Raw genomic sequence first — 14,522 nt, 5'->3', positions numbered from 1 at the left:
CATTTTAATTAAGCAATTGCCACAGATAATTCTGCCATATACTTTTAGTACACTCAGCAGAAGGTGTTCAGTTTAAAGAATTTCTAAGTAACAGGATCCTCACCATGCTTCACAATCCCCAAAGGCACACATCAGTGCACATCACTTTCCCTCTACACACCTTCAGGTTGCCAATTTAAAACTGAACTGAAGCTTTCTAGTTAAACACTTGCAGATACCTAACACTTGTCAGCCCATCAACCAAGTTAAGGTGGAACACCAAGATTCCACACACAGGAGTTAAGGTTTACCTTATATGGATGTGTTTTCTCTGGCAGGCAAAGGCTACAGCACCACACACTCACAAACCCCCTGCCCTGTCAGGCACAGATAGTCAACATACTGCATAAAGCATAAATTTCCACTTTATTTTTCCAGAGGACAAGTTTTCTTCAGCCCTTAAAAAGACCACGCTTCTTACATGGGCTTTGGTGGAGGTCGTGGAGCAGCACCCTGGAACACAAAGCATTCACAGAATTAATGCCACAGATCTAAAATCACTCTTGCCAGAGCAATTGACTGCTGCTGTCCCACTGCCATGTGTAATCAGGCTGTCAACACCCAGGAGAGCTGGGAGCTATGGGAGGAGACTGCACCACTCCACCTGAACTCCAATCCCTCCAAAGTACCCTTTTAACTGCCTCATCAAATGTAAGGTTTAACTGTGGGTAGTTCCCAAGTTTACATTCCCTGGTACCCCAATTTCACAATACTCACGGCAGGCCTGAATCGGGGTGGAGGGGTCCGGTCCTTGCGGGCTTCCCGAGATCGGTTTCTGACCACCTTGCTGTGAATGGCACAGCTCACACAGTAATGGAGCTTCACATACAGCTTGGGGAGCACATAGGCTGAGGAAGACACAGAGCACACAATAGTAACCTCCTGCCATGTCTGCTGGACACCTCTACAAAGCACCTTCACCCCCAAAGCCTAAGCACTCACACCCAACCAGCAACACCAACGGGACCAAATCCTATCAACACTATTGAAACAGCAGTAGCAGGAAACTGCGTCAGAATAAATTTGCTGCGTCTCCACCTGACATCAGACGGCAGCTTTAGCTGCTTTGCCACAGCGGCAATCCCAGAAGTTTGGTAATTCTACAGTGCTTTTATTCACCACCAGCACGCCTTATCTTGGCTTTCCTCAGGAGTTACCACCAGTCCACCGTCACAAGCACCTAACTGCCCCTTCCACAGAGCTCCCCTCTGCACAGTCTTCCCTCAGTCACAGTCACAGACAGTGGCTCAGGCCACCAGGCAAGCCCTTCACTCTATCCCCAGAAGCCTCATCTGCGCAAGTGCCAAACGACTCGTGCATCCTTTTTGGCTAACAACCGTCTCGCAGCAGCTTATACAGAACCAAGGATTGGGCCGAACCGGAACCGCGGGAACCTGCCACCAACAGAGGAGCGCCGAGGGCCAGAGCGCCTCGGCCGCCCGAGGACCAGCCCCTTACCGTCGAACACGCTCGCTTCCGAGATGTCCCTCACGGCCGCCGCCTCCACGATGTTCCGGATGACGAACTTCTTGATGGCCTTGTCCTTGGGCACGCAGCGCGCGCAGTTGGTGCAGCGGATGGGCTGCACGTGGCCGCGGCCCTTCTTGGCGCGGCCGTTGTTCCGCCTCTTCTTCGTCTGTGACACCAAGGGGACCCCGTCAGGAGCCGGCCGCCGCTGCCCCTCCCGGCGCCCCCGGCCCGCTGGGACCCCCGCCCGCTCCCGTCCTGCCGCCAGGCCCACCCTGGGGTCCCCGCGCCCCGGCGGGAGGCGCCCCTTAGCCCATCTCGGACCCCACGCCGACCACGCGCCGCCGCTCACCATCTTGGACCTGAGGACCCGAAAGAGGATCCAGCGCCGGGCCGGACCCTCTTATATACGACAAGATCCCTCCGCGCACACAGGAAGAAGCATTCACAAGACACACCTCAACGGCCATCCGCTTTACTCAGACTCTTCTGTTTCTTCACCGTGTCTGTCCACGTATTTGGCAGCGGCGCGTTCCCAGCGTGTATTTATTCCTGGGGGGGGCAGGGGAAGAGGTTAAAAAATATATCTATCCGGGACTATTTAGCCTGATGGCGGAAGAAGACGATCGCTCTGCGTTCCCGGCAGGCCTCGCGTCACGCTACCCCGGACCTAATTCTAGGCGTTATACTTTCCGGGTTATACTGCGGATAACACGGAAATAATTCGAGACGAGAGCAAAAGTAGTTCTCCCATGAGACCGAGGCATGATGGGAGATGTAGTTCCAATCGCAAAGGCCACAGGCCCGTGACCTTAGATCGGAGGCCGTAGCGAACCACAGGGGGACGCCCTCAGCTCAATTTGACTCTGCGGCCACTAGGTGTAGGATTACTAAATGGAAGACTTTGGAAGAAAGGGCTTACTAGGAAGAAAGCGTCACAGTGTCAGGCCCTAGACAGGTGCATCGGGTTAAGGCTATTGCTCCTTAACCTTCTTACGCCTAGCACTGTGCTAGATGCTTTATTTTCTTTTTAAAACATTTATTTTGGGGGGCCCAGAGTGGTAGCCTAGCAGCTAAAGTCCTCACGTTGCTTGTGCCAGTTCTAAACTTTGCAGCTCCACTTCCCATCCAGCTCCCTGCTTGTGGCTTGGGAAAGCAGTCAAGGATGGCCCAAAGCCTTGGGACCCTGCACCCACGTGGGAGACCTGGAAGAAGCTCCTGGCTCCTGGCTTCGGATCAGCTCAGCTCCAACCATTGCGGCCACTTGGGGAGTGAATCATCAGATGGAAGATCTTCCTCTCTGTATATCTGACTTTGCAATAAAAATAAATATTTTTAAATATTTTATTTTTAATGTTATTTTAAATTCTTCTCCCACACAGAATAAATATTTATTTTATATTATAAATTTTTTAAAATTTTTCTCCCACATAGGTGTAGGTCCCAAGGCTTAGGGCCATCCTTGACTGCTTTCCCAGGCTGCAAGCAGAGAACTGGATTGGAAGTGCAGCAGCCAGGATATGAACCAGCGTCCATATGAAATCCTGGCACATGCAAGGCAGGGACTTAGCCACTAGACTTTCACATTGGGCCCTGGTAAATGCTTTGTAAATAATCCTTTAAATTACAATAAATCTATAAAGTTGACTATTACTATCATTCTCAACTTTAAAGTGTAGTAAAGCCACACAAAGCTAATATAAGGTGTTCTGACTGTATTGTGCTATTGTTCAAACAGTAGCAATGTAGCTTAGACTTGCAACTAAACGTTTTTGACTTGAACCCATTGTAGAAGTAGAAATACATTCCAAAACAGAACTCACTAATTACTCAAAATCACATATATTCACAGAACTGAAACATAACCTCCATGCAATACTTCATGGGCCTGGCATGATGACTAAATGAACAAATCCTTGCCTTTTAGGCACCAGGATCCCATATGGGCCCCGGTTCTAATCCTGGCTGCTCCACTTCCCATCCAGCTCCCTGCTTATGGCCTGGGAGAGTGTTGGAGGACGGCCCAAAGCCTTGGGACCATGCACCCACGTGGGAGACCAGGAGGAAACTCCTGGCTCCTGGTTTCAGATCAGCTCAACTTTGGCCTTTGTGACCATTTGGGGAGTGAATCAGTGGATGGAAGTTCTTTCTGTCTCTCCTCTGTAAATCTATCTTTCCAATAAATAAATAAATGCATCTTTTTTTTAAAAAAAAAAAAAGGAAATACTGGATTTGAAGGTAAAAGACATGGGTTTCGGTTCATTTACACAACGAGCAGAGTGGAGTATGTGAAGATACCTCCAAGCTATGTTGTTGGTGAGCCCAGCCGTGAGTGCAGCAAGCGTGTGGTCTAAGAGGAGACCACCGTGCCCGTGAGGACTGCAGCTGCCAGGTCAAGCCTGCTCTTCGGAGACGACAGTGGGACAACGGGGTTCAGATCAGAGCCCATATTGTTGTTCCCTATAGATCTCACATCTCAGTATTTTTACCTCTTCCCTTAGGTTTAAAGACCAAAAATCTGCAAATCACAGAAATATGAAACACAGTCAGCATTTTTGTGATTGTGTGCAAGGCTTGTGTCGTGGCATCATGCTATCAATAATGCCAACCGTGGCCTGGCATGGTGGCCTCCCGGCTGAAGTCCTTGCCTTGAATGCACCGGGATCCCATATGGGCGCCAGGTCTAATCCCAGTCACCCCACTTCCCATCCAGCTTCCTGCTTGAGGCCTGGGAGAGCAGTTGGGGACAGCCCAAAATCTTGGGACTCTGCACCTGCATGGGAGACTTGGAGGAAAATCCTGGCTCTTGGCTTCGGATTGGCACAGCACTGGCCGTTGCAGTCACTTGGGGAGTGAATCAACGAAATTAAGATCTTCCTCTCTGTCTGTCCTCCACTCTGTATATCTGCCTTTCCAATAAAAATAAAAAAATTTTTAAAATTTTTTATTATCTTTACAAAGTTGATTAGTGTGCAAAGGGTCAAGCAATACAGGAAAGTGGGTAAGCCCATTGTTTCCGCATTCCTTTTTTTTTTTTATCTATATCTGGGGAGAAGGAGGGAGATAACGGGAGAAGCCCCACCCAGCCTCCCACCCACCCCAGGTCCCTGATGTGGGGCATGCTCCCAGGGCACTGCTCTAGTGGTTTAGATAGTTCAACAGTTCTGAATCGCTGCTAATCTCGCCACTCCAAGCATGATGAAATCTCTTCAGAATCCACTGGCTTACTTACTCCACCTTGGAGTCTCCATGTGCCCAGATTTTCACTGCCAACACATAGCTGGGTTAGTTAATTGATTTGTTCTGTCCTCCATCCTCTGTTGTAGTACCAGGTGTCCTCTGCAGGTTCCGAAGGACTACCATATCCTCCACATGCACCTGGATATGCTGTCCACTGCTCTGTCTGAGCCTCTGAGGAGGCTCACCTTTGACACATGTTCTGCAGTTTAACTTGACAGAATTAGCCCCCAGTGACGGCATCTGCCAGCTGATGATGCGGCAAAGCCCAACCCACCCCTCACCCACTCTGATTTATACTTGCAGCAGTAGGAACTGTCAGCCCAGCCTGGCTTTTTCCTGAGCTAGCTCACATGAGGCCCACAGGTATTGTAGCCCTGCCTGGTCTGGTCTATCCCCATCCCAATTCACGCTTTCCAGTGGGAGTGGTGTTCCATCAGGGGAGCCCTCCATATTCCTCCTCTAGTTTGCCCCCACCCCCGTTCTCATGTGTACTGGTTGGGTGCTGCGGCCCAGTCTGGCATGGCCCACCTTGAAATAAAAAATAAATAATAATGCCAACGCCCAATATGAGTACTGATTTGTGTCTTGGCTGCTCCGCTTCTGATTGAGGTTCCTGCTGGTGGGCTGAGAAAATGACTTGGAAGATGACTCAAGAGTTTGAGCCCCTGCCTCTCACAGGAAAGACCCAGGCAAAGTTCCTAGTTCCTGGCTTTGGCCCAGTGCTGGTCTTTGTTGACACCCACAAAGTGAACCAGTGGCTGGAAGATTTTTTTCTGTCTGTCCCTCTTTCTTGGCAAATCTAAAAAGGTTGTGTGCTGCAGAATTAGATCTGTTCCAAGGTAGTTGCCATTTGAAAACTTATTTGTCCCCTTTGAGCCCTATTTCCTTATCTGTGGAATAAGGAAACAGTGGCAATCCTCAGATCGTGGCAGATTAAATGGTTTATGCAAAACATGCGTATCAGTGTTGCTGCAGAATAGGTATATATGTTTCAGTGAGTTTGGAATTTAATAAAATGTTAAAAGGAAGAAGTTAATGTTATATATGCACATATTTATTTAAAATGTACTATGGTGTAGTTCCCCTAAGCCAACTCACATGCAGACCAGGGTATTGTAGCCCTGCCTAATCTGCTCTGTCCCTGGTCTCAGTTCTCATGTTCAACAGTGGAAACAGTAGCCCAGCAGGGGAGTCCTCACTACCCCTCTACCAGGGTCACCAACCCCCCACCCCATGTCACATGTGCTGGTGCAAACAGCAACCCAGACTGGCATGACTTGCTTCACCTCGTCATTTACCAGTGGGTGCTTCAGCCTGTCTTGGTCTGGCCCGTTCCCAGTTCCAGTTCATGCTAGTGCTGCAGCCTAGCCCAGCCAACCCCCAGTCCCAACCCTAATGTGAACTGGCTGGTGTTGTGGCCTACTCCAGCCTGTCCTATACCCTGTCTTGGTTTTCAGATCTGCCAAAGGATGTTATGAACTGGCCCAGCCTGGCCTACCCCCAGACCTGACCCACATGTATGCTGGAGGGTACTGTAACCTGGCCGGTCTGGGATGCTCCCAGATTTAATTCTTGTGCTCACCTGCAGGGACTGTGTCCTGACAAAGGAGTTCTCCAAGTTCCTCTGTCAGGTCTCCTTCCAGTGGTAGATCTTGTGCACACTGGTGGATACTTGGCCTAGCCTGATTTGGCCCACCTCCTATCCTGGCAGGTACAGCAGCTTTGCCCAACCGGCTCACTCCTATCCCAGTTCTTACTGTTGGGTGCTACCGTCTAGCCCTGCCTGGCTCACGCCCAGACCTAGCTCTCCTGTGAGTCAGTGGGTGTGGAGACTTTGCCCAGCCTGTCCTATATCCACTCTGGCTCCTGTGAACACCAGTGGGTACTGGAGCCTAGCCCATTCTGGCAAACCCCAAACCTAGTCCACACCCATGCTGAGAGATGCTGAAGTCATGTCCAGCCCAGTTTGCTGCCCCCATTCCTGCTGTTGTGCTCACGAGTGGGAACCACAACCCAGTTAGGGTGTCCCCTTAGCTCTCCAACCAGGCCTGCTCCCTGCATGCTCAAGCCACAAATCTTGAGTGTGTCAGTGGTTGCTCCGACTCAGCCTGGCATAACTCATCCCCCGTCTTGGCTTTTGCAGTCAGATATTTCAGTCTGGTCTGGCCCTGCTCATCCCCAGTGTCAAGTCTCACTAGTGGGAGCTGCAACGCAGTCCTGTCCAGTCTGTCTCTATCCCTGGCTTTTATGCAAACCGGTAGGTATGATAGCCTAACCCAGTATGGCCAACATTCTATTCTGGATCCTGCACTTGCCAGTGTGGTAAGATTTGGCCTAGCCCTTCCTGGTTCACCCCTCCCAAAACTAAACACTTGCTGACAAGTGGAGCTGCCTTGCCCAACCTGACCAAACATCCAGCCTGACCAACACCCAGCCCTGAGTCATGTGCTCATAGTGGGAGCTACAGATCACCAGGAGCATTCCTTCAATTTCCCCACCAGGCCCAGTCCCAGACCCAGATCTCACATGTACCAGTGGGTGCTAGGTCCTTATCTGACATAGTCGGCCTCCTCTGTCTCAGCCCCTGTATGTACTGGTGGATGTTGTGGCCCGGCCCACCCCACACCCTATTCCTGGGTACAACTATGGGTGCTGCAGTCTGGACTAGTCTGGCCTGTTCCCAACCCCAGTACCCATGAATGTCAGGGGGTTCCATGGTCATGCCTACTTCTGCTTGTCACCCACCCAAGTGCTTAAGTAAACTGATAGATACTGCAGTCTCAGGGGTGAGACCACATACTCCTTACAGAATCCGCCCCAGACCTGGTTCTGTCACATGCTGGTTAGTGTCATGGCCAGCCCAACAAGTAACAGGGGTTACCCAACCCCTGTCTTGACACTCACCGGCAGATACTATTACCTAGTCCCACCAGGTAGGCCCCTGCCCTAACTTTAGTGTATGCCAGTGGGTGGTGTTAGTGGTGGTTATAGTTAGCTAGCCCAGCTCAGGTCTTCCATGTGGGTGGGTGCATCGGCCTGACCCAGAAAGATTCTGCAGCTTCTCTCCTCCAAACCACTTGGTGTCAGCCCCTGCATTTATCTGCAAGTACAGTGGTCTTGGCAGAAGTTCCCCGAAAGTCATTCCTTACCTGCAATGTATTGCCTAAGTGGTTCCCCCCCCGCCAACAACACACATCCCATACTCCCTTTCCCGATCAATGCACAACCTTCGTGCAGGCGAGTGCATGGGTTCCCCAGCTCAGTCTTCTAGAGGGGCAGCATGCTGGCCTGGAGCCCTGCCTGCCCACCTAGGACCACAGAGCCAGTCGTCTAGCACAGGTGCCGGTCTGGGATGCTATCCCTCCACGCAGCCAGGACTCAAGCATGTTGATGAGTCCATAAGCCCAGTTTGCCAGCACACCACGTCAGCATGCCAGCCTGGTGCTCTAGCAAACCTCCACCTGCCCCACCCCCACCCCCACTAGCCTCATCTGCCTGAGACCAAACACAAGTGCGAGTTTCCAGACCCACTCCGCTCCCCCGGCCCCTTCCCTAGCCTAAGTTCCCAGCCCTGTTCCCCGACCCTGAGGCCACATGGGGCCTAGGCCTCATTTTGGATTATTTTATAGCTAGGCTGTCAAGGTCACTCATCTTATCTTTGATATTTTCTTATTGTGTGGGCTTGGTGCAATGGCTCAGTGGCTAAATCTTCACTGTGTACAGGCCAGGATTCCATATGGGCATCAGTGGTGTCCCAGCTGCTCCACTTCCCATCCAGCTCTCTGCTTGTGGCCTGAGAAAGCAGTAGAGGATGACCCAAAGCTGTGGGACCCTGAACTTATGTGGGAGACCTGGAAGAAGCTCCTGGATTGGCTCAGCTCCAGCTGTTGTGGCCACTTAAGGGAGTAAACCATCAGAGGAAGATCTTTGTCTTTCCTCTCTATAAATCTGCCTTTCCAATAAAAATAAATAAACCTTGAAAGAGAGAGAGAGAGAGAGAGAGAGAGAGAGAGAGAGAGAGAGAGAGCCCAGTGTACTGGCCTAGTGGCTAAAGTCCTTGCCTTGCATGTGCTCGGGTCCCATATGGTCACCGGTTCTAATCCCGGCAGCTCCACTTCCCATTCAGCTTCCTGCTTGTGGCCTGGGAAAGCAGTCAAGGAAGGCTCAAAGCCTTGGGATCCTGAACCCATGTGGGAGACCTAGAAGAAGCAAGGGGAAGATTAGGCAACTGAGCCATTATGCAAGGCCCCAAGTACATAAATCTTAAAAAGTTGCCATTTCTTACTGCTTTTTGCCTATATTGCATCATGCTCGGAAAACATGCTTTGTCTGACATTGACTTTATAGAATATATTGATGCTTTTGTCATGGCCTTGTACATGGTCAGCTTTGTGACTGTTTTTATTCATGCTTGAATGTATTATTTTTTTAGTATTGAGGGCAAACTTCTCCATAAATTAGCATGCTTTTCTACTTAATAAATATTATACAAATCTAAATATCCAAAAGTAAAGGAAGGAAGAAAGGAGGGAAGGCAGGAAGGAAGGAAGGAGGGAAGGCAGGAAGAGCAGATGCAGGCTCACTCCAGGTTCCTGTAGATGTGGGATGCAGGTGCCCCACGCTGAACCCAAGCACCACAATGCTCACCTGCTCATCAACTTTTTTTTCTCACACTTAGTTGGTAGATAAACTTATCTGTAATTGTAGTCAACATACATAATTGACGCAAAAAATTCAAAAGGATAAATTTAAAAAGACATTGGAAGGTCCATTTCCCAGGATAGACCAGTAATTAGATGTAACTTGTCCAAAAAACACCATCTTTTTTTTATAATTATTTCATTTTGATAATCTTTATCTAGTTGATTAGGGTGCAAAGGGTCAAGCAATACAGGAAAGTGGGTAAGCCCATTGTTTCCGCATTCCTTTTTTTTTTTTTATCTATATCTGGGGAGAAGGAGGGAGATAACGGGAGAAGCCCCACCCAGCCTCCCACCCACCCCAGGTCCCTGATGTGGGGCATGCTCCCAGGGCACTGCTCTAGTGGTTTAGATAGTTCAACAGTTCTGAATCGCTGCTAATCTCGCCACTCCAAGCATGATGAAATCTCTTCAGAATCCACTGGCTTACTTACTCCACCTTGGAGTCTCCATGTGCCCAGATTTTCACTGCCAACACATAGCTAGGTTAGTTAATTGATTTGTTCTGTCCTCCATCCTCTGTTGTAGTACCAGGTGTCCTCTGCAGGTTCCGAAGGACTACCATATCCTCCACATGCACCTGGATATGCTGTCCACTGCTCTGTCTGAGCCTCTGAGGAGGCTCACCTTTGACACATGCACTCCATGGTCAGACCATGGAACCTGCACTTCTCTTCATGGTTGGGATTCTGAGTCTGGCATTTCAGTTGGAGGGATCCCCAAAGAAACTTCATCTGAGGTGATCCCAGACCTGATTCTTGTGTGTGCATGCCAGTACAGGGTCTGGCACGGCTGTTACCCCAATCAGCTTATGCATATACTGGTGGTTGTGATTGCTGGGTCAGTTCTATCTCCAACCCTGTCTTCTACATGAATCAATGGGTGTTGCATCCCGGTCCAATCCTGTCCACCACACACTCAGCGTTCATGTAAAGCAGTGGGAGCTACAGCCTAGTCAGAGCGACCCACAATAAGCCCCACTAGGGCCACCCCCTGCCCCGGTTCCCGTGCTTGCCAGTATGTACAGAAGAGTTGTCCATTTTGTCCCACATCCCATTCAACTCTCATACATGTCAATGTGCATTGAAGCTTGTTCAACCCAACCAGCCCCACTATCCAGCCCACATTGGTGCCGGATGTGAATTACTTGTATTTTATTCTGGAGCCCTTATAAATAAACACCCCCCAGTTAGTGTCTGCCTTACCAGCTAGAGGGTTAAGATGCGGCAAAGGGAGAACTTACACAAAGTATAACACACAAAGTATTTTACTAGTAGGAAAAAAGTGAAATGGAGTTAGAAAAAAAAAGTTGGACTCTAAATTGCTAACACCTGAATTACCTGAATGACAAGCCCTATCATTTGTGAATGCAAAACATTGATTTAATTTAAAATGTTGAGGGCCCAGTGTTAGATGGTGACTACCAACTACCTGCTGGTGGAAAAATAGCAAGTTGTCCAAAGTTGTAATGGAAGCTTTTTTTTAAAAAAAGATTTTAATATTATTGGAAAGCCGGATATACAGAGAGGAGGAGAGACAGAGAGGAAGATCTTCCATCTGATGTTTCACTCCCCAAGTGAGCCGCAACGTGCCGGTGCCCGCCGATCCGAAGCCGGGAACCAGGAACCTCTTCCAGGTCTCCCACGCGGGTGCAGGGTCCCAAAGCTTTGGGCCGTCCTCGACTGCTTTCCCAGGCCACAAGCAGGGAGCTGGATGGGAAGTGGAGCTGCCGGGATTAGAACCGGCTCCCATATGGGATCCCGGGGCTTTCAAGGCGAGGACTTTAGCCGCTAGGCCACACCACCGGGCCCTGGAAGCTTTTTTTAAAAAAAGATTTATTTATTTTTATTGCAAAGTCAGATATACAGAGAGGAGGAGAGAAAGAGAGGAAGATCCTCTGTCAGATGGTGCACTCCCCAAGTGACTGCAATGGCCAGTGCTGTGCCAATCCAGGAGTCAGGAACTTCCTCCATGTCTCCCATGCAGGTGCAGGGTCCCAAGGCTTTGGGCTGTCCTTGACTGCATTCCCAGGCCTCAAGCAGGGAGCTGGATGGGAAGCGGGCTGCCAGGGTATTAGATTAGGTATTGCTCATACCTGGGAAAGCCCAAAGCTTGGGATCCTGCAACCACATGGCAGACCTGGAGGAAGATCCTGGCTCCTGGCTTCAGATGTGCTCAGCTCTGGCTGTTGCGGCCACTTGGGGACTGAACCTGCAAATGGAAGATCTTTTTCTCTGTCTCTTCTCTCTGTAAGTCTGCTTTTCGAATTAAGAAAAAAAAAAACTCTTAAAAATAAAAATGTTGACATTGAAATATATAAAATAGCTATGACAGCCATAGCTGCCAGATTTACTCTTTGTTTGTTTGTTTGTTTGTTTGTTTGTTTCTGTAAGGAAACTTTAAGTTATATGGTAGCTTAAGATTTGTATCTTTTGAGGCCTGGTGCCATGGCCTAGCAGCTAAAGTCCTCACCTTGAACGCACCGGGATCCCATATGGGCGCCGGTTCTAATACTGGCAGCCCGCTTCCCTTCTAGCTTCCTGTTTGTGGCTTGGGAAAGAAGTAGAGGACGGGCCAAAATCTTGAGACTCTGCACATGTGTGGGAGACCTGTAAGAAGTTCCTGGGCCTGGCTTCGGATCAGCGCAGCACTGGCCATTTTGGTCACTTGGGGAGTGAATCTTTGGGTGGAAGATTTTCCTCTCTATCTCCCCTCCTCTCTGTATATCTGACTTTGCAATAAAGATAAAATAAATCTTTAAACAATAACAACAACAACAGATTTGTATCTTTCGTAGCCAGTGAGTAAACTAGTGAGTAAAACTGCTGTTTGCAGTGTTTGCAGTGTTGGTATCCCAGATGGGGGGACCGTTTGAGGGTTTGAAACCCAGCTGCTCCACTTCTAATCTATCTCCCTGCCTATGATTTGTGAAGACAACAGAGGCTGGCCCAAGTCCTTGGGACACTGCACCCACGTGGGATACCTGGAAGAGCCTCCTGGTTCCCAACTTGGGTAGGCTCAGCTTCATTCTGGCCAATGCAGTCATTTGGGGAATGAACCAGAAAATAGAAGACCTGCTTTCTCTCTAAAACCCACTTTTCCAATAAAAATAAATACTTAAAATATATATAATTTTCAAAATGCATCGTTTTTAAAAAGGGTTATCTACAGTGGTTGGTGACTGAGCCAAATCGAAGCCAGGAGTTTCCTCTGAGTCTCCCACATTGGCGTAGGGGAGAGCAGGATCGCAAGGACTTGGGCCATCCTCTACTGCTTTCCCAGGCCACTAACAGAGTTGGATGGAAGTGGAGCAGCTGGGATAGAAACCTGTGCCCATCTGGGATGCCGGGTGGCAGGCAGTGGCTGAACTTTCTTTGCCATGAGGTCTGTCCACAACTTTTAGCTTTTCCCTGGAAGAAGCCCATATCCTATCACGGGATGTGCAGTCAGACATCGCCCTCATTGCTCAACACCAGGATCAAGTCATAAGCAGTTTTATGGCAAAAGGACCCTGCACACATTTATTAATTCTTGCACCTTAGTAACCACCCAACAAATCGTTAACATAGAGAAACATTCAACAGCAGTGGCAAGAAATACCTCCCATCCCTTCTGCTATGGGCAACTTGTCCCTCCAAGGAGTTCACATCCCTGAGGCCTGAAAGCGGTCCCTTTTCACATTCACTGAATGCCATGAAAACTGCCCCCACTTGCACCACCCCGTCCTCACATCCGGCGAGCCAACTGGATGTCTTTGGACAAAACTTTGGAGTCTTTTAGCGCCGATGGTACACAGACTGGGATGTTGAGCAAACCCGCAGCACATGCTCGGCTGCCTTCCCGAAGCACGCTCCCTGTGGCACTGGAAATCCCACGTCGGTTCTCAAGTCTCACTTGATCACCCACGGCAGACCCTGGAAAGGGCCTGTAGCCACGAGGCTTCTCCACCCCACCGGTACAGAGAGCGCGTTGTCCTGGCGCTGTAGCAGCCGAGGTTGGCAGGGTGTTGCCGGCCAGTGGACCTAATGGGCATTTTACTTGGCCTACCCATGGGATACAGGCTGCCCCAGCTGAACACATGCCCACCAGGAACTTTATATATAAGATTTTTTCTTTTTTTTTATTGGAAAGTCGGATATACAGAGAGAAGAGACAGAAAGATCTTCTATTCACTGATTCACTCCCCAAGTGACTGCAACGACAAGAGCTGAGCCAATCCAAAGCCAGCAGTAGGAGCCTCTTCCAGGTCTCCCACACAGGCGCAGGGTCCCAAGTTTTGGGGCCGTCCTTGACTGTTTTCCCAGGCCACAAGCAGAGAACTGGATGGGAAGAGGAGCTGCCGGAATTGGAACTGGTGCCCATATGGGATCCCAGCATATGCAAGGTAAAGACTTTAGCCACTAGGCTGCCATGCTGGACCTTTTTTTTTTTTTTTTTTTTTTTTAAGAACTATTTATTTGATTGAGTTACAGAGATACAAAGAGAGGGAGAGACAGCACTCTTCTATCTGCTGCTTCACTCCCCAGATGGCTGCAGTGGTCAGCACTGGGCCCAGCAGGAACCTGGAGCCCAGGAGCTTTACCCAGAGCTCCTACATTAGTTGCAGGGGCCCAGCCACTTGGACCATCTTCTCCTACTTTTTCCAGGCCCTGAGAAGGGAGCTAGATCAGAAATAGAGCAGTCGGGAGTTGAACTTGCATCTATATGGAATTCCAGCATTGCAGGTGGAGTCTTTACCTACTGTGTCACGATGCTGGCCCCTCCAGGACCTCATGGAAGTCCCTTTATATTAGCTCCATTTGCTACTCTGAAGAGCCACCAGGAGTCTTGAGCAGAAGAGGCTGTGTGTGAGCTGCCAGCCACCCTGTTGTCTCCACTGTGATGATCAAGGGCCCTCCCAGCATTCAGATCCAAAAAGGCACAGATGGGAGACCAACTGTTATGCACCCATCACTCCAGTGCCTGAACACACAGACTCACCTTCCCTCCACAACCCAGCACGTTTCCCTTAATCTTTAACCCATTTTATAGGGCTGAAATCTATTTAAAATCTTTGTTTAGAAGCCAAAGCAATTA

At 49.5% G+C, this 14,522-nt stretch overlaps 1 protein-coding gene across 1 annotated transcript; it reads right to left on the bottom strand.

Annotated features, from left to right (window-relative positions):
• Positions 1-386: 386 nt before the first annotated feature.
• Positions 387-1,883, bottom strand: RPS26 (ribosomal protein S26). Its single transcript, XM_004589806.3, has 4 exons — positions 1,859-1,883; positions 1,498-1,675; positions 757-887; positions 387-492 (listed from the first exon to the last, which is right to left on the bottom strand). Exons 1-4 carry the CDS (start codon positions 1,859-1,861, stop codon positions 457-459), a joined length of 348 nt encoding a protein of 115 aa, XP_004589863.2. The 5' UTR covers positions 1,862-1,883; the 3' UTR covers positions 387-456.
• Positions 1,884-14,522: the final 12,639 nt, after the last annotated feature.

This window comes from Ochotona princeps, chromosome 15 (assembly GCF_030435755.1).
Source record: "Ochotona princeps isolate mOchPri1 chromosome 15, mOchPri1.hap1, whole genome shotgun sequence".
Lineage (NCBI taxonomy): Eukaryota > Metazoa > Chordata > Mammalia > Lagomorpha > Ochotonidae > Ochotona > Ochotona princeps.
The sequence above is the reverse complement of the archived record's forward strand: the minus strand, read 5'-3'. Positions and strand labels throughout refer to the sequence as shown.

Bases quoted from the DNA above. Each gene is read 5' to 3' on its own strand.
- RPS26 (XM_004589806.3), bottom strand. The intron at 888-1,497 runs GTAAGGGGCTGG...TGTCTTCCTCAG, and splicing joins GGAAGCGAGCGTGTTCGACG to CCTATGTGCTCCCCAAGCTG. The intron at 493-756 runs GTGAGTATTGTG...TTTGTGTTCCAG, and splicing joins CACCCCGATTCAGGCCTGCC to GGTGCTGCTCCACGACCTCC.